Here is a 26,805-nt window from a genome sequence, read left to right on the forward strand (position 1 = left end):
GTCGATCGGATGTTATGTTTTTGCGTAGAACAGCTTTTTCTTCGATGGACGTGCGCGAAATTTCAGGACAAAGAGCGGAATTGCGACGACGACAGGAAGTCGGACGTTTGTTTGATTGAACGATAGCATCCCGGCAAAAAAGCTCTTTCTGTCAACCCTTCCCATCCGGCTCTTTTTTCTTCGCTTTCTTCTTGTTTCTTCTCCACCTCTTTCGTGTTTTCGCTGAATTGACTAACAGGAGGGCTGCGCTCGTGCAAACAACGTGACAGAGCCTTTCAATTCCTTTCTTTTTTTCTCGAGGGGTGGCCTCCGACGTTGAATTCCTTCAAAAAGTCTGAATTTCCTGAACACTGTGGGGATGAAATTCCGAAAAGTGAAACGATCCAAAACCTAAAGAACAAAAAAGTACGTGGCAAATCGAATTCCATTCGAATGTAAAATAATTTGCAGCGTAAATCATCCATCATATAATAAATAATATACGATGTTTGCCGTTATTTCGCAATTTGTGCTCGATACGTGTAACGCGTATTAAAAGCTACTTTGTCGTTCCTCCTATTTCCATAGAACGATAATAGAGGAAATTGTGAAATGTCGGTTATTTCTGTCTTTCTACGTGTCGATTGCAACTTCATTGTCGAACGTTTTGTTTTAGAGAATCGGTTTGCGTGGAATTACGTGGCCTCATTAAGGAGGTAACGTGGAAGTTATTTTTAAGCCGTAACACGCCTATTTCTCGACATGGGCGGTTAGGTCATAGGTCTTAAACAGATAAGTGCGCTACTGTATGGCCGTACCGTACCGTATTATGTGTTAAAAAATATCGCGTTTAAAGTATACTTGGCAGAGATTTTAACGTCCACGTAATCCGCGTCAAGGTGGGCACGTTTCGCAATCTTACTGATGTCTCGCAGATTAAGCTGCGCTTTCGAATTACTCCTTTTCAAAATTATTAAAATGGATGTTGGCACTCTCGTCACAGCCCCATTATATGTGCGTCTATGCGTCTCTTCGGTGTGCCGTCGTCGCTGAACGTTCACAAAGTGCATCTTGACATGAATCTGTATAAAAGAGCCGGCAGGCTCTGCAACAGAATTTCGTCAGTTTCAAAATTATTAAAGCCGACCGATGCTTTTACTTAAAGCGGCTTTCGCTTTTATTGGGTTGGCAACTAAGTGATTGCGGATTTTGTCATTACCGCCTAATGATAAAATCCGCAATCACTTAGTTGCCAACCCAATACTTTATCCAATCAGAACAGAAACGAAATACCAAACACCGACAAGTAGAAATATATACATTTCTACTATAAATGTATTACAACAGTAATCTGCATAGTAAATTAAGATATAGAAATACGTACATACTTAGATAGGTCGTGATTAATTGCGCAGAAAGATCGTAATAGGCACAAGCCTCGATAAGATGAACGATTACAGTGCAATGCGATTTTTGTTTCGTCCGTGACACGCTCAGGATTTCTTTAACATTCTGATTTTTAACATTTTGACAAGAATTTTTTTCTCTCGACTTATTCGAGGAAGAAGTTGCGAGTTTTTTCTTCTTAATGAATTTTTGTTTAATTGTCAAGCGTGACTTTTATTTGCGTGTAATTGCGTGTTTAAGTTAAGATACTTTGCTCGAGATAGATGTAATTTGAGAGGGTTAGCGTACAATTATTTTGCGTACAAAGTGAACTTCACATTCGGGAGTCGGGTCCTGCAGCCTATCTTGCTTTATATTTATGAAATTATTTTTCAAAAAGATATTGTCGAGCAAAATTCTACACGACACGATCGTTGATATCGAGGTAACAAAGACTAAATCCAAAATGCAAAGTTAGTCGTTATAATGATTTATAGTAGCGTCGGGTCAGTACATTGTACGCATTTCTATTTTGCGAAGTATGATTTTTACTAACTTCGTTTCTGCTGTAACGCTTTTCCCAGAATACTTTATTTCCACTTAATTAAACGTGGGTACTGTACGTGTGACAATATTTAAAGAGTATAGAAAGTGTAAATTCTAAATGCTTTCCACGAATGTGGCGTAAAATAACAAACCTCGTTCTCTTCTGTTTAAGTAACATTTCCTCTCTTCTACTTACTTTAAACTGTTTAAAGATCAACGTACAATGGGTCACGGAACATTTTCTATGCTACTAGCATGGTAGATAAGCGTATGGTAAATGTGTCGCGTATCGAAACATGAATTTGATACTAAATAAATGTTAAAGCATACGATATCCGGCAAGCATTTCTTATTATTATTTTAGTTGAATTTATACGATTTGTCGTAACTATTTCACCTGCTCCAAATCACATAAAAAATAGAGCTACTTTTGTAATTTCAACGTACGCTTGGATCGTCATCTAGCGTATCCAATATATATGTATGAGCCATAAATTGAATGAATAAAAATCAGTCTTGCAGCAACATTTTCTAAAACTCCGACTTGTTATAACCAAAAATAGAAAGGAAAAAAGGAGAACGAAAACGAGGAGAAAGGGAAAAAGAATGGCACGATAGATTCTCTCATTGTAAGCTTCATTCGCCCCAAATCATCCTACGATCCCTCTTTAGAAGCATTTTCAAGTAGAAAAACGTCTCTAACAGTCCAAGCTCGATTGAGTACAACAGAGTCTAACGATGCGTCGTGACATAGTCTTGTGATTTCTTCGTCGCGCTGATCGTTGAATCGAAACCGGTGTCTCGATGAATTCGATCGAACCTCTCTCTCTCTCTCTCTCTCTCTCTCTCTCTTTCTTTCTCTCTTTTTGCAGTCTGTAACGCTATGCTCGATGTCGTATGACAACTAGTTGTTAGCGATGACATGGCTTCTTTTTATAGACGAGCGTAAACGTGGCGCGCGCGCTCGCGTGCCCGTTTTCTCCGCGCGTTAATGCTTCTGTGCGGAGCACGTGCAACTCGCAACGAATGCACGAGCGTAGCAAACATCCGTTGCTACCGCTTCCATCGCCCCGAGGAAAAATATTTTTCTACTCCTCGCTACCGGCCAACTTACTTGGAAAGCTCGAGCTCTTTTTCATTTTATAGGAGCGTTCTATGTCCGGACTGTTCGGCAGATTGGTAATGTTTCTGATAGCTTTCATCGTGCTATTACATGGTACACATCATGGTATATATACGTTCGCCTAGAAAAGTCGGGCAATTACTGTTAATTGTATACGTACGCTGTAGGAATACTTTCGTGTAATTTTGCTGCAACAAATTACAACACATCCTTATGTGGAAAGAATTTAATGTTGCACGGGATCAGTCTTCTTACTTAGAAAGTCTGGTTATATATTGCATCCTCATCTTCGGAATAGAATTAATACGAATACTGAAAACGGTGTTACATTCCGAGTGTTTAACAATATATCGAACCGATCGTATGTTCAATTTTTATTTTTAGTTAAGTGAAGTTAAGTGAATCATTACAAATATGATAACGGATAACGGAATGGTAAAGTGAATAGTAAACAGGATAAATATGATTGTAAATATAATATGGTAGATATAATTGTGGTAAATAATAGAATATAACTATAAAAAATTATTGCTAGTATATTAAATTATATGTTTATAGTTCTGTTATTCATTTTATTATTATTCTCTTTTATCGCATTAAAATTTGCAATACTTTTTACTAGTTTATTAGAGAAAGGGAATTAAACCTTGTCCTATATTGTTTCAATGTTTTCATTGAAATTTAGTATTTAATTTTAATTCTCAAATTTTAATTCTCAAATTACGATTATAAAGGAAACGAGTTTTGTAAACTACGGACCATCATTTACTTTGAACACCAGTGTAGTAAAATTCCAACATAGAACTAGTTCAGCCAGAGTTTTGTCACATTATGTGAATCTCACAGATTGCAGCAGCGAGGAGTGCGTATCGCTTCTGTCCTGATTACAGCAGCACTGCAGCAATTAGAAGAAGAAGAAGAAGAAGAAGAAGAAGATTCGATTAAAGTATTAAAGGGAACGATGGAAAGAAACGGAAGGAAAATAACTCTCGTTGATATATTAAATATTACGAAATGCAGTTCGATTCTAAAACTAATTACGCGGAAACGCAAGACAAAATTAGGTCATTGAGTACACGAACGATGTCGAGATAAACGATAAACGACGTCAGCTCTCGTCGCGTATTTTAACTTAATCGCTAACACATATCGCTTACAGCAAACGTAAAGACACGTTTCAGCCTCAAATTTCCTGCTTTTTTATCCGAAGTAACAAGCTGTTGATATGTCGAAGAGCTCTCCGTCGAATTTTTGTCGATCTTCAACGTCGACAGCCTTTACGTGACTTTTACGTGAAATTTCCCCTGTTTAGCTCTTTCGCGCATCGTACGCTCAATTTATAAGTTACGAAGCTTCAAGCTTCTGTAAAATTACGAGCTCATCTATTAAAGATCGACGAAGTTACGTGATCGCGATCGATGACGATCCGTTTGACGGCGATCCGTGACTCGAATATTTATTCGAGCAGATTGTACAGAATATAGATCGTTATTCCACTCGAACAGCCATGCCTATATGTGACACGGTTGTGTAACAGAACCAAGGTGCCCGTTTGAAGAACACGTTGGCTAACGTGGACATTCAAGGATTTCTTTTTATTGCGCCCCGTGTTTCCCACTTTCGTAGGTTTTGCTCGCCGTGCGATCTGCCGAAGCTTCAAGGATCGTTCGCTTCTTGCCTCGTTGCATTTTTCATTCGTACGCGGAATTACGTTCTCCCGGATAAGAATTGATTTTTGCACGGGCTTTGGTGTCGGAGATTTAAGCGAAAATATCCTTGAACCGAGCATCTCATGGAAAGACTGTTATCTTGTTTCAGGCACTTAGTTAGTAATGCATGCTTTATTAATCCTGCACAGTGGATGAGATTGTTACATTTTCAACAACTTCATTTTATCTTGTACTTTGAATTTACGTATGTATTTATGTAGTGTATTGGAATAAATAAAATAAGAAATAAATATATAGTTGTTTAATAAATATAAAAAAAGTATATGCATAGTGCATAAAGAAATAAATATACAGAATTAATGAAGAGAAAATAAAAATTAATCTAAATATTGATATTACCAATCTTTTAATCTGAACAATAATTACCGAGAGAGAAAAAGAGAGAGAGAGAGAAATTAGGAGAAGTTTAACCATCCATTCATCTATTCTTATATTGCATCTTACGATTTCGTTCTGCTATCGAGTCTCGTAATGGAAATTTTCGCCTGCCGCGGGATATCTCGCGCGAATTTCCTGGGAGTTTACGGTCGGTGATATGCACTTTCACGGTTTATTTAGTATGTTCCCTATTCCAGATAAAATTGATAATTTTTCGAGAATTATTCGTACCTCGGCGGATCGTGTCACACCTTTCTCGATTATACGCAATTTTCATTGAAAACAACGACTCATAAATATTATTATCTGGTTGATAATAAATATTATTATTTGAATTATTGATAAATTATTATCTACCGTCGGCTAGAAATATCTCTCGTTGCTTTTTATGATAAGCCAGATTGCAGACTAGTTAAAATAAATACAAGATATTTATAATAAAACGTAAATAGATTAATTTACGTTTAACGTACGTTTCGAATTACATTAATTTGTGTTCGGTATGCCTTTCCAATTTTCGTTTGTTAAGATGAGTCTTGCATTAGGAAACCAAATCAAATGTTTCTTGCTATTCTTGAATAAGAATATTCAAGAATATTCTTGAAGAATAATTTCTTCTTCTGTTCTCTTTTACTTAATTTCTCTTTACTCTCAATGTTAACAACAATTTGTCTCGATCAGACGTGTAAGGGTGCACCCGGCTATCGATATATATTTGTCAATATTTAAAGATTCTTAACTAAAAGGATCAATACGCATTGTCAATACGATATCGTCAGTATTTATTGACAAACTTCATTTTCGTTGAGGATCTTGAAATATTGACAATACGTATTATTGATCGTCTAAGGGCACCGTAGAATCTGTTCGTTCAGATTGTTCGATTGATTTAACGCGTTACGATGCGTTGCACACTAACAAGCTGATATCGTATAATTCGACTTGATCAATCGATACTCGAACATCGAAGAAAAACTTACGCTATTGCTTTGTTTATTTCCACCGCGAAGTCGCATGATCGCGAAAACGTCGATCTCGTGTTATTCTTTGCGTTAGTGTCCTGCTGTTCGAAAGAAAAGTGAAAACCAGTCAGGCCAAGGACTTCGATACCGCTTCAGTCTATGGAGATTCAATTATATCAGCGATAATGGAACTCTTTTTGTCTTGAAGAAAATTATTACGCCGATCGATATTCTTTCCGTTACTAATAATTAGCAGAGAAGTTAGCAATTGATTACTTTGGTACCGTAACGTGTACAAAAAATACTTGGATGTTCGTGGTTGAAGTGCATTTAATCAAGCGTAATGCAATATCGTGCCAGCCACGTTATTAAGCGAATATTACGAAATAAAAGCAACGATGTTTCGCGTAATTAATCGTGTCACTTTTACGTACTTTGACGAGGCAAATGAATTATTGGATCGATGCCTTTTAAAAAACGAAACGTAATAAGACTCGGATCGTTTCAAGCTATTAAGGGCTAATCATTCTCGTTTCTATCATTTCCGTTATTATCTTCTAAGTTATTAACGCAAAGAATTCAAACGAATTTTCTCATGCTGATAGTTCTACTGTAACGTCGCTTTAATGCTCGCTGTACGTCAGTTTTGTAACAGGGATGTGATATATTAAATATTCTCTGTATATCGTAGTAAGCCTAATGCGCTTTCGTATTCGTACTCGACTACATTCATACGCGTGTATTTAGATTTGAGATAAACAGCTGCCCTGCTAGTCCGCATCGTAGAAGACAGTTTACCCGACGTTTATCCATGCACAGACATAATTTATGCAGGTAACAGGTAAATCTGAAATGGAATAAAACGTACGAGATCATACAATTTATACAAATTGTAAATAGTAATTTAGATAGTAAATGGAATGTATATATGTAATATCTCTGTGAATAAAAATATTTAGTATCGAGGATAAAGAAGCGATATCTTCAGAAGTTCTAATTATTCGAAAATAATTACGTAAAATTATTTCCTCGGTTCTGCGTATCAACGTAAGAGGCAAGATACTAAATTAAAAAGCACAGTCATATCCTGACAATAAAAAGGATATTGTGTTATAGGAATTTATTCTTATCGATAGTTCCTAATGGTTACGTCGCTACGTCATCGTCTCTGTAAAAGGCATTAGAAACTCCTTCGTTCAACATTCATTTGCATAGCAGAAGTGCCATTACTATTTCGTACGGCCACTCCCGACTTTTGCAGGCCTCCGAGTTTCTGCATTCCTCGCTCTTCCTTGAAATTACTGGTCAAGTTGAATGAGTGTGCGAGAGATATCGTCCGCAAGCGATCATCCGGTAGATTGTAAACGGAGAATCGTCATCGTTATGCAGCAGAAATTCCACTCTGGAATGGCAGAACTGAAATTACTGCGCGATTACAGTTTTGTAATTAGTTCCTTTAGCTTTTAACGTGCCTTTTCCGAATAGACACTGCGATACTTCTCCATCGAAGATTTTTTTCTTTTTTAATTCAACGACAGGAATTAAAAAGTACTAGATAAAAATTGTTCCAATCAATTTTCTTTATATCTAGATAATTTATTTATTTCACAACATCATTTATATCTTTTAATTTTCAATTTGTCCCTTTCACGATGGAAAAACTACTTTCCTAATAATTTGGAATGAATTACTACTAATAATTTGGAAAAAAAGAAGACCGTCGTGTTTATATGTTTTATCTATATTTTTCTTGTTCTCCAGCGTTATCTTAAGCATCAAAGATACGAGCTACAACAAATCTAACATAGAGTAGCCGTCATGAATGTACATAACGCAACATATTCCTTTGGGAGGAGAATATTTCACGATTCTGGTAGCCTTCGTCGTTCAAACTTGTTCCAAAGGACGAGAGAGGATGTATATTGAATATCGTGCTCGTTTGAAACTTGGCAGGTTCTTTCAGTCTATTTCGATATCTTTTCAAAGTGGTTATGACCCGTTTTTGCTATCTTTCGCGCAGTTTGCTTAAAACCGAGACTTATCTCTGTGTAATTATCAAATTTGCTATTCATTTGATACGCCGAGTCTTTCGTTCGAAGGCTTAATTCATTTGGTTCGAAAAATCTAACGTAATCGTGTCTGATTATTGAGATTTTGCTTAATTCAAACTTTCACCAGTTCCAATTGCAATGCAGCCTGATGTTGTAAAATTAATTATATCGTAATTTGTTTTATATCGATTGTTAATTATTTAGAGTATGTATTTAATGAAAGTACAGCCTTGGAATGTATTTAACAAAAATAAGTTAAGGAAGAAAGATAACGATTTAATCTTATCTAGTGGATTGACAATTCAGACGACGAATTATTAAACTCGCATTTTAATCGTTCAAAACATTTAACAATAATTTACAAAGTATCGTTAATAAGTAAATATAAATACGAATATATACATATCCATGTACGTGTAAATATCGTATATAATAAGTACAAGTATAAAAATAAATAAATATTTTCAACCTGCAAGGCAAGACTCCCAACTTGTAACTTGGAAAAACTATGAAACTTTGAGAATATGTAGACGATATATAGATATGTATCACGCAATCTTTTTTGACCCTTTTTTGGCCCAAAGAGGGTGATATTGACCCTTGAAAATCCATTTTCCGATTTTACCTTTCGATTCGCGAACTACAAAAGATAGAAAAAGGATTCCCAGACAAAAGTTACTTCTTCTAACGAGGACCGTCATTTGGCAAAAAAGTTTATCAACGTTCTAGGGAAGCTATAACGTAAAATTCGAAAATAACTGGATTTTCAGAGATCAATGTCACCCTCTTAGAGTGAATTTACATAGCAAAAAAGAAAAATAATTGCGTAATACGTATCAATATATCGTCTACATATTCCCAAAGTTTCATAATTTGTCGAATCTGCGAGTTGGATGATCTTCCCTTGTTAGCGATGGGTATATCAGAAACCAAGGTAATAAAAACAGAGGTGAATTTGCTTCCAAAGAGCCATCTCTCTCGCTGTTACTTTCCGAACAAAATAACAATTTCCCACCGTCTTGGGATTTTCACGAGCGACCTGGAACGGGAGAAGCTTCCGTTGCATCCCGCGCACGAAATGGGACATAAGGCGCCGTTCAGGGTCGTCTATCACGAAAGGAAGGATGACTACTGTATAACTAACAATGCTTGTGCTGGGTCGATAACAATGATTGGCCGGACTTCGTTGACCCCTTTAACTTGCACACATTCCCGAGCCTCGCCCAATGTTATAAATCGACGCTCTTCCTCGCTCAAAATACTTGTATCGTACGATTGTATCGGTCTCCGTAATTGACGAGTGACGTAATTGTTGCTGTAATCGTGATTAATCCTGTTATCGCGAAGCGGACATCGTTGTATCAATAAAAATTGAGAAATTGATTAATCGGATAATACAAGAATTTACATGAAGTTAGACGAACAACAGAAATAACATAACGAATGTACAATTTTAAATGAAATATCGAAACCGATCATTTGGTCAGGACTGGTAGAGCATCTTTCACAAACGCGACAAGATTTTTATCTTTCTCGTTGATGACATTGATTTTAGTCTACGTCGACTGGCAAACAAACATTTTTGCCCATTTTTCACGTACCTTGTATTCGATACGACGATAGAAATTATGCAAAACGGGAAATTTACAAACTCGTACTGCGTTGCCAAAGTAGCGCTATTAATTGCCTGTCACAACGGATATATCCGTCGTTGAAACGAATCGACGAATTATGCGCCATTCGCTTGGCTGCGACACATTGAAGGTATATTACGTATGTATGTACTTTCCTTAAAAATTATTTGTCTGTCGGGTCAGGCACGTTAGGGCAGCTCTCGATTCTAGAAAAGGGCGCGGTGCTTGAAGATTTACCATACAATAAGGCGCGAAGAAGCGTCTCGAGTGGCTGGTGAAGTGCCTTATCTTATTGTTAGAAGGAAAGTGTACGAGGCACGAAGGTATAAAAGTGCGATGAAAGCGTACCACCTGCTGGATAGTCGTTGAACCTTACAACCTTGTTGCAAGGAAGATGTTTTAATCCTCTGTAATCTATAGATAATATTACACAGCCATAGACAGGAACGTTTTAAACGATACACAAACCCTTAGACAGAATAAGCTGCGATGCGTCCGATCTTGTTGCAAATGTTCTTACATATTCGTCTGTAATTTGCAAATCTTATCTTATTTATTTAGAGATTGGAAGAAAGTGGGAAAAATGATTAAAATACATGGAATTTGGAAACGAAGGAACAACGCGTTGTTATTGCGGCTATTACATTTTTATATTGTTAATCTTCTTCGATCAAACGTGTCAAATCAAGCAGTACGTGTGTATATGTTTATAGTTAGATCGATGGTTTTTAAGATGGAAAAATATTAACCGTTTGAGTCCCAGAGGTCTTTAAAAAAATAGGGTTGAAGAATCTCGAACAATACGGCAACGCTTGTCTTGATCGATTGCGAAGAAAAACAAGCGGCGCAATAGCGCTCGTCATACTTGTTATTCTTATGAAATACGTCTATATTATTATATATGTATACTATTAATTTATAAATATTTCGAGTTTTGTCCAATAAAAATTATTGAGAAGATAACAATGAGATACAAAGTACCGTCAGTCGTTCGTAGCTTTCAAATGCACTGGGACTTTTCGACGCAAAATCTAAACAGTGCGATCGCGTACTTCGTTTTTGTTACATTCATTCGTCATTGTCTATCGACAGTGCAAACGTCGATCTCGAACGTTCCAAGTGATAATTATTGATTTTCTCTTGTTTTTCATTGTTGCAGGCCAAACAACGTGCCTCCGTAAAATGGCTCTTGTCGAAGGCGTACAACAACCGAGTGCCAGAAAACCTTCGTGATCCGTATTATATCGATAATGAGGTAAGTAGAGCTGATTTTTTACCAGACACCTGCCACAGTTGACGTTATAATCGATACAGAGACGCGCGGATTCTTATTAACGCCAATTTGAATTACGACAGGACAGAAATTGAATACCGATTGTAAGAATCGAGTTCTGAAAACACAGGGAGAATATTTTAACAACGAAACCGAACAGTTCTACAGCGTCGAAATAAGTTGTCGATTGACTGAAATGCAATAACGAATAATAATAAATAAATGAATCACGTCGAAGATTAGTTGTTGGAAATATCACATACAACTTTTCGATTTAATCTAAACTTACCATCTTCTGATCAACGTGATAAACGATCCCTTGCGTTTCTGTTATTTTAGAGTTGGTCGATCACAAACTGTATAAATATTTTTACCAATCACGTTAAAGATTGATTATTGAAAATTTCAGCTACAACTTCTCCGATTAATCTAAACTTGGAATTTTCTGATCAACGTAATTAATGATCCCTCCTTTATCTTCAAGCAATTATTACGTCACAAACTACGTGTTTTTTTTACTGAAAGTTTGTCTTTGGTTCTACTACGGACTTTTTCAACTCACTTAACTCGAGACTAATTAACTTTACAAGAACTTTCGACAGAAACATTCAATTAAAACAGCAGTGTTCCGAGAACAGAATCAAAGTATCAGTCGTATTCGCTGATAGAAGACAGGACCTCCGTCTAGCTACTTGATTCTTAAAGTATCGTCGTTTTCGGTTAAATTCTAATTTTTCTAAGTGCCGCGTATCATTCGACAACTCAGAGAAGACACCCGGTGGGCATGTCGGTTCTCAATGGCGGTAGCTCGGTTTCTTCCGCGATTTTTAACGCGTGCTGAAAACTCTTTTGTGGCACACGTCGTTATTTCGTGACGGAGAAAACCGTTGCTGGCATCGTGAAAGGTATACGCAAAGTCGTTGGGCGTTTTACTCGGCAAACGCTAATAAAGATCCGTGAAAAGTATTCTTCCGCCGAACTTCGATAATGAACGGCGAAATCTCGGGAAAGTTTCTCGGAAATGACACGGATATCTGTTATAACGAGAGATTGCTTATCATAGATATGACGAACGAGGTGGACCCGTGTAATACGCGGCGAACGCGGAAGGAAAACTCGAGGCAGCATATTAGTCGTAACAAAGAATTCTCCGTTTTCGCGAGTTTTGAAAACGTCCAGATATTTTCAATTCCGCGTGCAAGTGCCTCTCTTTTACGTAAATAATCTCATCTCTCGTTGGCGCGAAAGATTTTTACACGAAACATGGAACGTCATGAAAAGGTACAAATCACCGTGCAAGACGAAATATTTCGTCGTGTGAAACGAACAACGCCCCTATCGATCACTACGATATAGTTCGTCATGGCACAACGCCGTATGGAAATAATTCTGCATTCGAAATGTAGCCATTTCAACAAGGAAATATCAAACAATTTTTGCTCGAGAACTCCTCGTCCTACTCTCGCGATGCCAAAGGTATTCACGGTGCTAATTCTTACTGGATTACCCTACATAGAAATAATAAACATCACGGCGAGTTTGAAGTACAATTTAATCGAGCAATCGAGGAAAATTGTATATCGAAACTAGTAATAACGTTAGAGCGCGAAGGATAGGTAATCGCTTGGAGTAATTATTCCTTGTATCGTAAAAGTAAACAAACTGATATCGATTGTTACACTGTTACTTCACAACCGTATCTGGCATTCCACGTACAATGCACACACGAAAGCTTCGGTTGTGTGGTTGATCCAGTTAAGGCAATTGAATTACCGCGCGATCGTCCGCAGCCGACCTCTTTCTCTGCGATCAGTAAATCATGGAAGTACCGTGACGAGCGTTCGCGTTGATTTATACGTTTCTTTTGTGCCTTGTCGACTCGATCGCAGGATGTATTATTTAGCCGAGGACCATCGCCGTTTCGTTAAGCGGAATCAATTAATAGCTAGCTATCGATTCTTTGTTTCGAGACGCTCGAAATTCACGACCGAGAGGGAGCTGTTCAAGGTGTTCCGGCGCCGCCAGGTGAGACCCTTGAACTTGGAAAGTGCTATCGAACGGTTCTACTCGAAAGCGCGCTAGAGCCTCCCGTATCCGAGCTAATAAGAAGACAGAAATGTTCGTACGATAGATCATCCGAGTAATAGAGCAATCGTTTCTCCGATATTAAATTTCATTTGTTCAAATAGAGATCAAGGAAATCGTCAGTTCGTTTTTAATATCTGGGAAACCCATATTTTTTGTCCACTGAACTACATGAATTTTTAACGCGAGAACGCGTTCCATGATATTAAATTTCATTTGTTCAGACAGAGACTAGGGAAATTGTCAGCTCGTTCGAATATCCGAGGAATTCGTATTTCTTTGGTCGTTAAATTACAGAAACGTTCGGCACAAGGAGAAGGCGCATCTTCGTCGTTTGTTGTTCTCGTTCACTGTTCCTGCCCTACCACGCAATTACAACGTAAAAGCAATATTTAATTAATTTGATAATCAAAATGCACACACGAGCCTCATTTTTAGACGTTAACCATCGACAAGACCAAATACTTTCGATCCGTGGTACTCTTTGTTCCAGGATAATGAATTCAGCCACAATAGATGTTTCAGCCTCTAGTCACGATCTCTCCGGTATCGCTTGATTAACCGGCAAGAACTCTCCTCTTTCTTCCTTATAACTCTTCCTTATGAACCATCTGCAAGCTAGTCGCATCCTTTTCACACTTGAACTTTCGTTCGTTCGGATAACCAGTTGCCGAGTCTCGGCTTTCCCTTTAAAGTCAAAGGTGTAATCCGACGATGATTACGACTCTCTGGAAGAAACAATAGAGACCAGAGTCTGGCTCATCTTCAACGAGTAGTTGTCGCGGCTTTCTTCACCTGTGCGAACGGAGCCTGAGCATCTGATAATCGATCGTTTCGATTGTTCTTCCGTTTTTTCTCCTTCCCTATTGTGTCTCGCCGATTTATCTTTTGTTACAGCTGATTTGCGAGTTCCTCCCGTTGGAAAAAGCGAAGTTCGTAAAATTGTACTAGCAAGTGTAGATTCGGGCTAGCGATTGCGTAAGTTCCAATGATTGGCAAAATAATGTACGTAATACTTTCTACTTATTTCAGATCAGTGACTTGCTCGCTCGCTCGTTTTCAACAGACTTTTAACTACGATCGATTTTTCGAGCCACTTTTTTTTTATGGTCCAAGAGCAGATTTAATTGGCCGTTATATATATACAGCCAGCGGGGGCTATTTCAGTCATTTCAAGTGCCTACGTAAGGAATTAATGTAGCGTAAATCATAGCGGTAATTATCTTTTAGATAGATGACGTCGTGTTTTCCTCTTTTCAGTAAGACGCGTCGCACGAAAAGATTGAAAAAATAAAATTCGCAAGATATATATACTTAGGTATACTTTAGAAACCATTTATCTTTTATTTACTGTTTGATGTACTTTTTTTTAAAAGAAATCTTTAATATGTATTTAATAGTCGCCAAAGTAATTTACATTAAGCATTCGAAATAAATCAGACAGTTGTATAATTTTTTTCAATAGTAATTCTTTGTATAGCAAATTATTTAACATATCAAATTTTTGGGCTTTTTATGGTTTTTTTAAATTAATTTTAATGTGGTAAAAAGTGATTAATTTTATGTAACTTGTAAAAGATATAAGATGTCGAATTATCATATTTATGTCGCTTCTTAACGAATATGAATTATTTATTAGCTAATAAAGAGATAATGATAAAGGACGTAAAACTATTGCAAACGTAATAATTAAATATTCCATACTTAATGCTTCCCCTGTTGAGTATTCAACCAAACACCACGGTGTTATTTCCACATTTCGAAAAGTAACTTAAAGTAAAAAAAACATGTTTGTATGGCATATAAAGCGAGAGGCAGTAACAATCGGAAAGGGATTAACTTTTTCTGTGCTGTACGTATATGGAACTTGGAACAAACCGCAAGAACCTCACGTTTCTATCGTAAAGTTGTCTCGACCGAAGCTCCGCTGACCGACGAAACATCAATTCTGTCCCAATTTCTTTTCTGTACGAGGCAGAATCGTAAAGAGAGAAACGAGTTTTCGCGGCGACGCTTCAAGTCCGCTTGGAGTTGACGATTCGAGTAAAGGTATCTGGATATTCGCGATCTAGTTTGCGGGCATCTTGAAATCTAGGTGAACCGAGATTATCGTGAAATGATAAGTATTCATGGTAACGTCGTTAATTATCCAATTAACCTATCAAAGACCAAAAACTACAATTTAAATTTATGCTACGTGTTACAAGTTTGACAATGTCTTCGTATCAAGGAATAGCCATAAGAACGCGACCTTCATCAGAAATCTCGAACTTTTATGTTCCAATCTCACCCTTTAGCAAACTTTATCTCATACTTTAACGAACAGAATTTTCACGTTTCAAGGGAAATTATTCAAATTTCTTTCTCTTGCATTCTGCATGTTTTCTTCCTTCTTTTACAAGCGTTATCCTGGTTGGTTAGACGCGTGGCGCGTGTTGTTCCGCGATAGTTCAGCGACAATAGCGACGACCAGTGTATTTCCGTTACTACGATGCATCGTCTCGAGTTCTTCGCATTTCCGCGCACTACGCCGGAAATTACGGAATACTAATATTTGCTCGTCGTGCCTGCCGGATATTCTTATGCGGTTGCGGCCAACCTATGCGACACAGGGTATTGTGTTTCGAGCTGCCGCTACGAGCAGATCTGCTTTGACACGAACCTGATTTCTCTGCAGCCGCTATTTTCTTCCTTTCTCCGCTTTCCTTCTTTTAATTTGAGTTTTTGTTGCTTAGAAATTTTTTTGTTTCCTTTTCATAATTTAAGAGGTTTCTTTCTTTTTTTCTTTTATAGGAAACGGTTCATGAGAATTGAGTAAATTGCGTCTGAAATTCTTGTTTTATTTTTTCAATATTGGCTACGTTCGAATGGATAATTATTAGATTGCGGATTTTTGTACAAGCGTATATCTTCACAGGGAGATTTGTTTTATCTAGTAAGAATTATGACGGACATTCCGAGGTGTGTTTTTTCCTCTGTGTAAGCAATTTTCATAAAGAGACAAGATTTATCGAAGTTGTTTGTCGTTCGTAGACAACTCGCACAACTTTATTAAAATGTTTCATTTCAGAACCAAGAACACCTGAAGCCGCAGATCGTCCACGCACTTTCCAATGCGGAACTATACTGTTTGGCGCTGGCGAACATCTATTCGGATCCAAATTATCACAATCAGAATCATTGCGGTATTCTCCAAGCCCTGGCCAGAAAGGGTGTTTACCTCGCGGAGCCAAACAATACTCAACTCACCGAAACGATTCTCATTCAAAATTCACCACTCAAGATGGTAAGATGAAGTGAACTTTTTCGGTTGCACTTTCGCGAATTTTTACGACCGCGCTCTAAACACGCGATCGTGATGATACGCGAACGAAAATGGTATTAGCATAAAATACTTGAGAAAAAAATTCCGAAACTGTAAGATAATGTCTATTCGACGTTAAAACTGGAAGTACGAGAAACTGTCAAGCTTTGAATAAATCAAGGAAAAAATATACTTTTAATTATTTAGAAATCTACTGTTATTATTATTACTAAATCTATTATAATCTGGGAAATGAAACATCAAATAGATAGTTACGCGTAGATATTTCCTTCGAAATCTTAGTCGTCAGAAAATAAAGAATATTCAACAAAAAAATCTAATTTGTTCCCCATACCATCTTTAAACATACAAAACTCTAATTACAATGCCGTATGAATAAAATTCCGATTGATCTATCTCTGTTAAAACCGTATCAGTTTGCTGTCCTAACGAACGCACAATAAATCACATATAACATACATACGTAACCACGCGACACATCTGAATATAAAAGATTTATGAAGGGTAAAATAAATGTCAATTGAGCGCAAGGCAACAGGGAAAATAATTGTAAATCGAGTTCCTCTTATGGCCTATTATAACTATGCTACAACCACTATAAAACAGATAGACATTTATTGTAATTCGAGGTGCCAGAAGGCCACACAATGGACTTGTTTTACAATAATCCTTGTAACTTATTTCTCCGTACTATGCTCATACCGTCCTCTGATTTATATTGCACACAGTACTCCCTTTGGTCCTGTTATTTCTCGCCTCCTTTCCACTCTCCTTCTCTTGGTATTAACATCTACGTAAATTACAGAGTATAGCAGCTGCTATAAAATCTTTCAAATAAATTCTCTTTCCATTAAATATTCTGTCCACGATAGAATCTGACAGTCGTATATCTCTTTGCAGTCCGCGCATATGGCTGTGATAGAGGGCCTGATGGTCTTGTACGCGAAGGAAGTAGTGACTGGAGATCGAGTAGTTTCGGCGATCCGGCGGTTCGACCCTCAGGCGGAGGTGGATGTGCCAGCGGACCACGAGAAAGGACTTCTTCTCTGGATCAGCCACGCGTCAAACGCGTTGATTGCCAAGATCCAGGCGGAGGAAGGTGCTGGTGATAAAACGCGACTGCCAGAACTGCCAGCTGCCAAGGACTTCCAATCGTTATGCGATGGTGTCGGCCTTGCCGCCGTTGTGGCCTTCTACTGCCCCGGCGAGCTCAATTGGATGGACATCAGGGTGTCGAAGAGACCGTCGGTCGCGGACGCGCTGCACAACTTGTCGCTGGTCCACGCGTTTTGTAACCGATGCTTACCCTATTCCATTTTTCATATGCTACCCGAAGACGTGACGTATATGAGGGGGTAAGAGTCGCAGATTAATCGAAGATCGTGAGATTTTTAACTTTCACTTCGCTTTTTATTACTTTTAGCTTTTCGAGCTTTTTATAGTAACTCGACATGCAAACTGGAAAATATAAGTTTCTCAATGGTAACTGGTTCTATCAATTAGCTTAGTATTATTTCGGAAGAATGTTAGATCTATCGAAAGGGAATCAATTCTCCTGTAGCCAGTAGTATTAATGTGCTTAATCTTCTTTGTAATATACGATAATTATTTGCAAGAGGACCTTCGATTTCCATCATTTTCTAATATGTTCTTAGGGTCGTTGCTCTAAGCAGCGTTGCGAAAGTTTTGAGGGTCGCCGTCTGTTAAAAAGTTGTTCTAAAAAAGAGCTTTATTTTTTTTTTATTACAAATTATCTATTTATAAAAGAAAGTAAAATTATTTTGTATTTTGATAGAGTGGTATCAATTAGAAATGCGTTTGGATTAGGCGTGGGTTACCTAAGAAAATAAGCCTCTGTTACTCACACTCTATTAAATATAAATTGTTTTGATAATAACTTTTTAATAAACGGTCTCACCCAAATAATACCCTCGCGATACTACACAGAATGACCTGCGACAGCATATTAAAAAATTATGCAAATCGAAGGTGACTTTTTTCGTCAACATCTACCTAATTTATATTATTCTTAAATGAAGTTCAATCTCGTTGTTCTACATGAACTTTATATCGATCAAATTCTTTCAATTGAACTTTCTCCATAAAAAACCTTAGTAATGTTAATTTTGATTAGCATCGTGAAACGTGGTTTACTCCAGCGTTGTTAGCAACGACTAGCACATACAGCAAAGTTTCTCAGGTCATTTAAATAATTCGTTTTTCTATACCAGGTGCATGAAGCAAAATTTAGTCGTTTTCTTGGCGGACATGTACAACGTATTGGAAATTCATCCGGCGAAATGTGTACGTTATCCAGGCGAGGAAAGGGCGATGCAGTTCTTAGATGGTACGTAAAGTATTCAAGACGAGAATGGCGATTCCCGATTAAAAAGCATTGGAGAGACTTGTTCGACACTATGAACGCATCCTTTGATCAGGAAGGGCTAATGAATTTTGGTATCGGATTAATGTGATTGGTGAAGGCTGCGTACATTCTGTATTGGACTTACCCGTTCTATAATTTATTTTTAATTATACTTTTTTTCCATGGAATTCCGCTTCTGTTGCGAGCAATCTGTACTTGTATATTTGTACAAAATTTGTTACGCACGTATCATAAGGTTAAGAAAACGTCTTAGCAAAGTTTTGTCTCATAACTATGTTCAATAAGCGTGTAAGCTTCGTGTAATTCATTCTACGCTACCGACGAAAAGCTTGAAAGTTTTATCAGTGAGCAGACTGGAAGAAATAAACCAACTATCTTCGGTGCTAAAGATAGATGATTTATGCTTCTTTCTGTACACGCGGTTAAGTAACGAACGATACAGTGATCTTAATTCATTTCTTCGATTTAAGATTACTAAGAGTTACTAAATTATTATTAATTTTGAACAAACAAAATCTAGACTCACGCGTACACACATACACATTTTTATGACTATTCTAAAGAGCCAAGAATTATTTTCAATAAGTTATAATAAGTGTATCACGTTGCTGTTTCGATGCTCTGTTCTATCCTGGAAAACAACGCGCGACAGAATTTTTCTAATACCCCACACGCTATCTGTATACAATTTCGTATCCTGTTACTATCTAACGAATCGTAAATCAACGAAACGGAATATTGCTCGCAGTTGGAACGGTATCACGCTTTTTATCAGTGTCAGTACACACACTCGTTCCCAGTCTCGAGATCCAGGTCCTTAGCAGCGACTAATAAACGCATCTGTATCTTTTTAGACGGATATATGCAAGACAAAAATTAAGTCGAATTATATATTGTTTCACGATTAATAATAAAATTTACTTTAAAGAAAGGAGAAACAATTGCAAGAGAAAAAAAAAAAGAAAAAGAAAAAAGAAAGAAAGAACAAATCAACAGCGACGATCCTCCACGTAATTATATCACTTAATGTAAAACTGTAATATTTCCATATATTTCTATGGCGTAACCTTCTTGATGCTTGACAACAACGCTATCCTCGCCTTCTTCTTTCGTCAACTTCCGGTTGCCAATGAACGAATACGGTGCGGTGACGGGTGCAGCCTGCCCGCGCAATAGTCATGGCGTAGCTCATAAAAGAAGTCTGCCACAGTCTATAGCTCCGATACCTGATCTGAGAAGCAACCTCTCCGTATCCGCGCCAGGCTTCACAGGTACCCACACGTTACCAAACAACCAAAAATCATGAAACTAGGTGGTCTTCTCTGAATCGCGTTTCGCCGACTGACGTGTCGGTTCGAATGAAAAAAAAAAAAAAAAAAAAGAAAATCGAACGCAAAAAAAGAAAAAGAGAAAGAGTATGAAAAAGGTTCAGGTCTTCCGAGGGATCATCAACCTGTCGAGTTTGTCGTTTGTTCTTCGATGGTTCCTTCTTATTTTATTTTTATTTTTTTTTTTCAACTTTGTAATATTTCATTCTATCTTAATTTAACTTTCTTGGTTTTCCGTTTTTGGTCTTCTTTAGATTTACTACATTTTAAATGCGACGCATTTTCCCTTTCCTTTGAGTATGGAGTGACAAAGGTACTGTGAATACGTGCGCGAATTTTAGAATAAAAGGTAGATTTGCCATACTGAGCGGATTCAGGTTTTCTCTGTTAAACTGTACCACGTTCTATCGGTAAAGATAAGAAGAACATTCTATCATTAGAATATCATTATTTTGTATTCTTGCTAGAACTTGTTAAATCAGGTAATTGCTAGTCTATGTTTGTATCTCATCGAGGAAACCTGAAACACTCTGTATATAGAGGAAACAAATGTAATTATCAATGCACAAAGAGATATTATTGTTAAAATGAGTTTGACGATTAAAGTATAAGGACTCATAGTTAATGATAAATTAAACTAATTAAACTAATTTCTCTAGAATCAAATTATTATACCATTGAGTTGTTCGAAAAATTTGTAGCATATTCAAAGGGAGGAAATGGGGATTTTCTATTGGATAACATCGCGAATATTTCTTCTTAAACTTTTCATTTTTCTTCTTAACAATGAATTCTCTTAAATAACTGTTGTTGTAATAGTAATCCCCACAAGTAGGATCAACGTTGTTTTATCGAACAAAAAAGCTTTCTCTATTGATCACTTCGAAATAAATTTCCCAGTAAATTGATCGTTTCCTTTGATCATTATATTTAACGTACTACGAACAATATTTCGTCCAATTAAGCATTTCGTTATTTAAGAGAAGTTTCTCATAAAATTTTCTTCTGATCTCGCGAAGAACAGCTGAATTTCATATCGATTGTTAGAAACGCTACGAACTTTTCGAACAACGTGATGGATTAAACTCGACGTCGCTAATTGACTTTTAAGTCGTAAATCACGTAAAAAATGGTATTTCAATGTTCGCGCAGGTATTGTACGGTAGAGTTACTTTTCTTAATAACTGGTTTCCTAATGATTTCGGGAACGATGGAACGATATCCACGATCTTTTTACGTGTCTAATCTTTTCTCCAAGATCGCACAGTACGTCTCGATTTTTGTTCCATTGACGGATTTGTCATCGTTGTAGTAACAATATTATCGCGTGTCTGTATCCTACGCATAAGAAGGACGTTAACTGAAACAAGCTGAAAGTAAAATACGTACTTCGACTCAGGAACGATCGAACGAGTTGTTTCAAAATGTGTCCATATTTTTATCACGTGTAAAAGAATACTACTACTAATGATAATTAATTAAAAAAAAAAAAAAAAGAGACAGAGGGAAGAGAAAGAAAAGAAAAAAAAAGGAAAAACAAGCGAATGAAAAATGCGTTCTGCATTTAAAACGTGGCCAGATGTTTAGATTTAGCTATGTAACAAAGCGCAGATAACTATTAGGCGCACTCTGCTTCTTACTAATCGTATTATTTTGCGTACCATTTAATGCCATGATGGAGTAGCGATCTTCTAACTATTAGGACTGCATGAAGAATACGTGTTTGCGCATTTTTGTGATTAAAAAAAAAATAAGTATTAATAAACGTTCGTTCTCATCGTTTGGTTGCCGCTTGCGTTGTCGTTAGCTTTCCGTTCCTTTCGTTCTGCATGATGCCTCCTCTTTGTCTTATATCATATTCACTGATACAGGAAGAAATCTCAACGATTCATTAATATATCCACTCCATATTAAGTTGGTATACTTGTTTTGCAACGTACATCGTCTACGTTATTGCGTGTTTTGTATTTCTGTGTCTGCTCGGTGATCCTTGTACCTATTTTTATTTCTGCCCCCCTTGTTTCGTTCGTTTTGAATGGGTTTGGTCGACTTTCTTTTTGTGTGACACATTACCACGACGATTAGACACAGCTAGAGATTAGTCTGTTAGCTCTAATTAACCGTTTTACCCATCTGACGAGTGTACATTTTTCCAGTGTATGATAACATTAGCTTTTGTTCAATAGACATATTGGTTTCTGAAACTCGTGCGTCCCGAAATTTCTATAGTCTGGCGACAAATTTTCATCCGTGACGCGATCACGATTTATTTGTTACGATCGATTTTCTTGCAGCCACAGCACAGTGGCCGATCGCCAATGTTGGACAATGTTGCCGGATAGTGTATAGAAATTTCGCACGTGAGTTTCATTCGGTGTATCATGATGCAACTTAATGTTTTCACACCGATTAAAGGATCCTTCTGAACTTCTATTGTCCTACACGTCAGGAGTGATTATTGATTTAGATATTGATATCATTTAGGTACATACGTAAGCGATCGCTATAGCATTGAATTATTTTCTAGTTGCAAAAGCACCGTCATCCTCCTCTGTCAAGAAGTCACAATCACTGCAACAAACTGCCGAAAATTATTCTCACGACGACAGGTAGGTTTTCACGCTTCATTTTTATACTTATTTCGAAAGTAATCCTAACAATTCTCAATATTCTACTCTTCGTATGACGATCCTTAAAAAGAATACAGAGCATATTCGGTCAAAATATCGCAAGACAGATCTTTATTCTTCTCGTTTCAGAAAAGGCTAGACTCTGTCGTAAAGAGATCATAGTCTAATGTTATAAAGATTAGCAAAAAATATGGAACGACAAACGACATTTATCGCTTTCGGAATGCATAAGTTTCTTAGTAGTCAACTGTTAATCCATTTCCTTGTAATATTGATTCACACTCCGTGAACACAGGCAGACCGTATTTCTAACAATGTTTAATACGAACACTAACACGCTGTAGCTTCGTTTCTTCAGACTTAGAGCTACGTAATCATAAATCAAATATAATTTATCCTTTATCAGCATTCGATACGAAATCAGTGAATAGCAAACACTGATCAAAGCGTTGAAAATTATTCTACTATCTCTGATTTATGATTGTTTCACAGACGAGCAGGGAGCGAAGAAAGTTTCGTAGTCCACCGTGGCAAAGGCATCCCTACGTTAAGTTCCGTAGCAGACGAGAAATCTATAACTAGAGTAGATGCCGCTGGTCGGCCAAGCAATTGGGAAGAACAGAGGAGAAGCTCGTATGCTGGCCGACGATCAAGGCGTAACAGTGTTTCGGATGACTCTCAGCTGACCATTGAGAACTTTGGTGGATCTCAGGTGAGTGATCACTGCCAACGTGATATCAATTATTCAGATTCAAAAGAAGTAAAAGGGAACGATCGAGTGACGACGTTTCTTGTGCAGGACAATTTACACAACTTCGGCAGAAATCCAGACAAGGAGGTCGGCGCGCACATTGGCAAACGGAGCACCACAGAGCCGACACTACCAGCAAGATCTAGCGTTCAGGATGTGTATGGTAGCGGAGTGCAGCATATTTTATCAGATAACGGATACGATAAGGAAGAACCGCCGAGATTAAGAAGGCAGACCTCAAATTCTAGCTTGGACAACGTCGCGCTCAAGCAAATTTTACATTCCAGCGAGAACGTTAATTCGGACGGGGATACGTCCAAGTTAGCCAGCTTCGCGAATTTAAGCAGGCAGAGCTCTGAGAAAGGGATCAACTTGACCTACACGGAACAAGAACGCGACGACAGCAAGTCGAATCTGTCGAATAAGAAACTTGGTCAGACCAATGGTAATAGGAATGGTGAGAAGAAAACGACGTTCGCCACGTTACCGAATACGACCACGTGGCAGCAACAGAGCAACCAACAATCTCAACAGATGGAACAACATTCTGTTGGTATGTATTTATTATTTGAAGAAGCGCATGACTTAGATAGTTCCTCCTATATTAATGGAATAAACGATGTAATCGTGCTAGCAGACGAGAACGGAGGTAACACGATTATGGCCTCACAACTGAATAATATTAGATTGAAGTTGGAGGAGAAACGACGCCACATAGAAAACGAGAAGAGGAGGATGGAAGTCGTGATGTCGAAACAACGGCAGAAAGTGGGCAAAGCTGCGTTCCTGCAAGCTGTCACGAAGGTAAAATACGTGATTACGCTCGAAAAGATGATCGCGAACTTCGCGTTTCCCATTTTTTAAAGTCTCACGATCGAATTTCAGCCAGATCACTTTCATGGCCTCTTTAATGATTTGTTTCTTTCATTGGAAGATGCATCATTGATAAGATATGAGAATAAGTATTTTTAGAGAGCGTATATGTGCTTCGTTTTCTCGTTTCTAATTATACTTAGTATCCCGGAGGAATTAATCTTCGATTGTTCTCGTACAAGAGTAGGGGAAAGGAGATAAATCGAAACGAAACAGAGCATTGAATACAGCCATGAGGTATTTGAAATTTTGCCACGGGTGTTTAGTATAGAGCAATGCATAATTATATTGTATCGAACGTCGAACAGTTTCTTTTTCTTCTGTAACGAAATTTGTTTAGATCCACAAGCAATTCGATATTTATTATATATTTGCTTCTATAACGTTTATTTGATTTTATAACTGGCTGTATTACTATATTCAATTACTGTGAAGTAGCGTTGTAAGTGAGCTTGCGATAATAATGTTTTATTTCAGGTAAATGCCGCATATTTTTCGATACTTGTTAATTTCTTTCCGTAACATCTATATTTCTGTCATATCATTAGCTTCTGGAGCAATGAATCTTTGTGTGTAGTTGCAAATGTGATATAATTTTGATGCCTATCATGGTTAATGCAGATAATCTTTATTGCCAGCTAAACTATTGTAATACGTTTTTCTTTCTTATCTTTCAGCTGTACTTGGTGGTAAGTGCATGCTGATATGATAAAGTTCTATTATTACAGAATTATAAAATTGAACGTAGACTACACACTTTGTATAATAAAATAGATTATCAGTTCCTTGGATGCCGTTCTCGTTCCTCCGCTTTATACATGTTTATGTAAAAATATCTCTAAATAAGTAATGTGAGTAATAAACAAGTAATCGTTTAAATTAATTTGGTGACGGTATGCATGTTTTACATTAGTAATTAGCAACTTTTAACCGAGAAAGTTATATTCAAATTGACTTACTTCTCATCTATCGATATTAAATTTAGAAAAACTGAAAAATCTTAAATATAGACGAAATCAAATTATAAGAATTGTAATTCCTAGTAAAAGATAATTTATATCTGAGAATGTAGAAGATAAAGGCAGTAAAAATTCTATGTTTCTTTTTCAAGTTCTTCAAGTAATCAGATAAACAGATACGTATTTACTCATTCACTTTAGTTGGGAACATTGTGCACTACGGAAGTTCTATCGTACTTACTTAAAAAGAATTATTCAGTCGTGCAATAGCGAAGAAAGCTATTGGCAATTAAGTATTTGCAAGTCTTTGAATTGGCTTTGGCGTTTAGTGCTTGAATGTAACGTATATATTTGGCTGCGGAGAAGTCCGACCATGGTGTGGTGGTTGATGACATATTGGACTCAGCATATGCGGACTCCAAGTACTTAACAAGGCACGGTGCTTGGGCTGGTTGCAGGGTAAGGTTAAATCTCCCTCTTCATCAACGTCTGGGGGGGACAGTCCGGCTGAAATTGGTCCCCCCACTCCTGTAACCTCCGGATCTTCGGGGGAGACCCCGACAAGTGTTTCCGAGACGACCCCCGTAACCCAACAACCCTCTCAAGAAAAACCACAGAGACCCTTCTCGCTCAAGGTACGATATTATACAACAGTGTTCCTGTAGATGAACATTTGAAAGAGAAATATTTGCTGATTCGTCTAGCAATTTACATACATGGCTTATGTATGGCTTCTAGACATTCGTTAACTTCTTTTGTACTTTTGCTTTTAAAGATATCATTAAAAGGACTTTGATCTCTTATTTTTAATTCTTAATATAAGAAACAAGTAAAGAGCAATAATAATAATAATTGCCTTAGTACGCTGCAAGTAAGATAGAAAATGTGCTTTCTATAATTTCTTTTAATCAAAAAATAATTTCAATTGAGTCTTTTTTTTAACAACGTATGATTATTCTGCTTATCGTTGCTTACATTTAGTCATAGAGGAAAACGAAACAGTCTCAATGCATTCTGTGGTCTTTGATCAAGTTTGCTACTCTGTTCCCACGTTTCAATGCAATTTTGTACAATATCGCTCTCGGAACGCATGGTACAGTACTAAACACTCCCTGGATAAAAATCTATAGAGACGTGTTTGAAATTTGATTTGAACTTATTGTTTGTGGTGGTGGTTTTACACTTGTGTTCTAAACATACTTTAGCACAAAAACATTAACAAAACCAATCTTACATTGGAATACATATGTGATGTATGTATGAATACTTTGAACTGGACTGATCTATTGTTATATGTGTACATTTTTACAGTAGTTAATTGTAGACATTGGTCTGTGTTTATTGTAATCTTATCTACTACTTCAAGGGAAAGTCGCATTGAAAGGCAATTTCAGCTCTTAAAATTA

General features: G+C 37.2%; 1 protein-coding gene across 31 annotated transcripts in view; it reads left to right on the forward strand.

Moving 5' to 3' along the window:
• Positions 1–26,805, forward strand: part of LOC126869859 (patronin) — an 86,875-nt gene that overhangs the window by 48,814 nt on the left and 11,256 nt on the right. For 23 of the 31 annotated variants that reach the window (XM_050626953.1, XM_050626954.1, XM_050626955.1 and 20 more), the window contains exons 2-12: positions 10,949–11,044; positions 16,218–16,433; positions 17,373–17,827; positions 18,704–18,819; positions 20,019–20,129; positions 22,714–22,795; positions 23,309–23,528; positions 23,616–24,120; positions 24,202–24,371; positions 25,118–25,129; positions 25,858–26,034. In XM_050626953.1, coding sequence (XP_050482910.1) covers positions 10,949–11,044; positions 16,218–16,433; positions 17,373–17,827; positions 18,704–18,819; positions 20,019–20,129; positions 22,714–22,795; positions 23,309–23,528; positions 23,616–24,120; positions 24,202–24,371; positions 25,118–25,129; positions 25,858–26,034 — 2,160 coding nt within the window. Of the gene's footprint in view, positions 1–10,948; positions 11,045–12,929; positions 13,088–16,217; positions 16,434–17,372; positions 17,828–18,703; positions 18,820–20,018; positions 20,130–22,713; positions 22,796–23,308; positions 23,529–23,615; positions 24,121–24,201; positions 24,372–25,117; positions 25,130–25,857; positions 26,035–26,805 lie in introns of those variants that run through there. The other 8 variants (XM_050626924.1, XM_050626931.1, XM_050626929.1 and 5 more) reach the window with 6 other exon arrangements.

Source organism: Bombus huntii, chromosome 9 (genome assembly GCF_024542735.1).
Source record: "Bombus huntii isolate Logan2020A chromosome 9, iyBomHunt1.1, whole genome shotgun sequence".
Lineage (NCBI taxonomy): Eukaryota > Metazoa > Arthropoda > Insecta > Hymenoptera > Apidae > Bombus > Bombus huntii.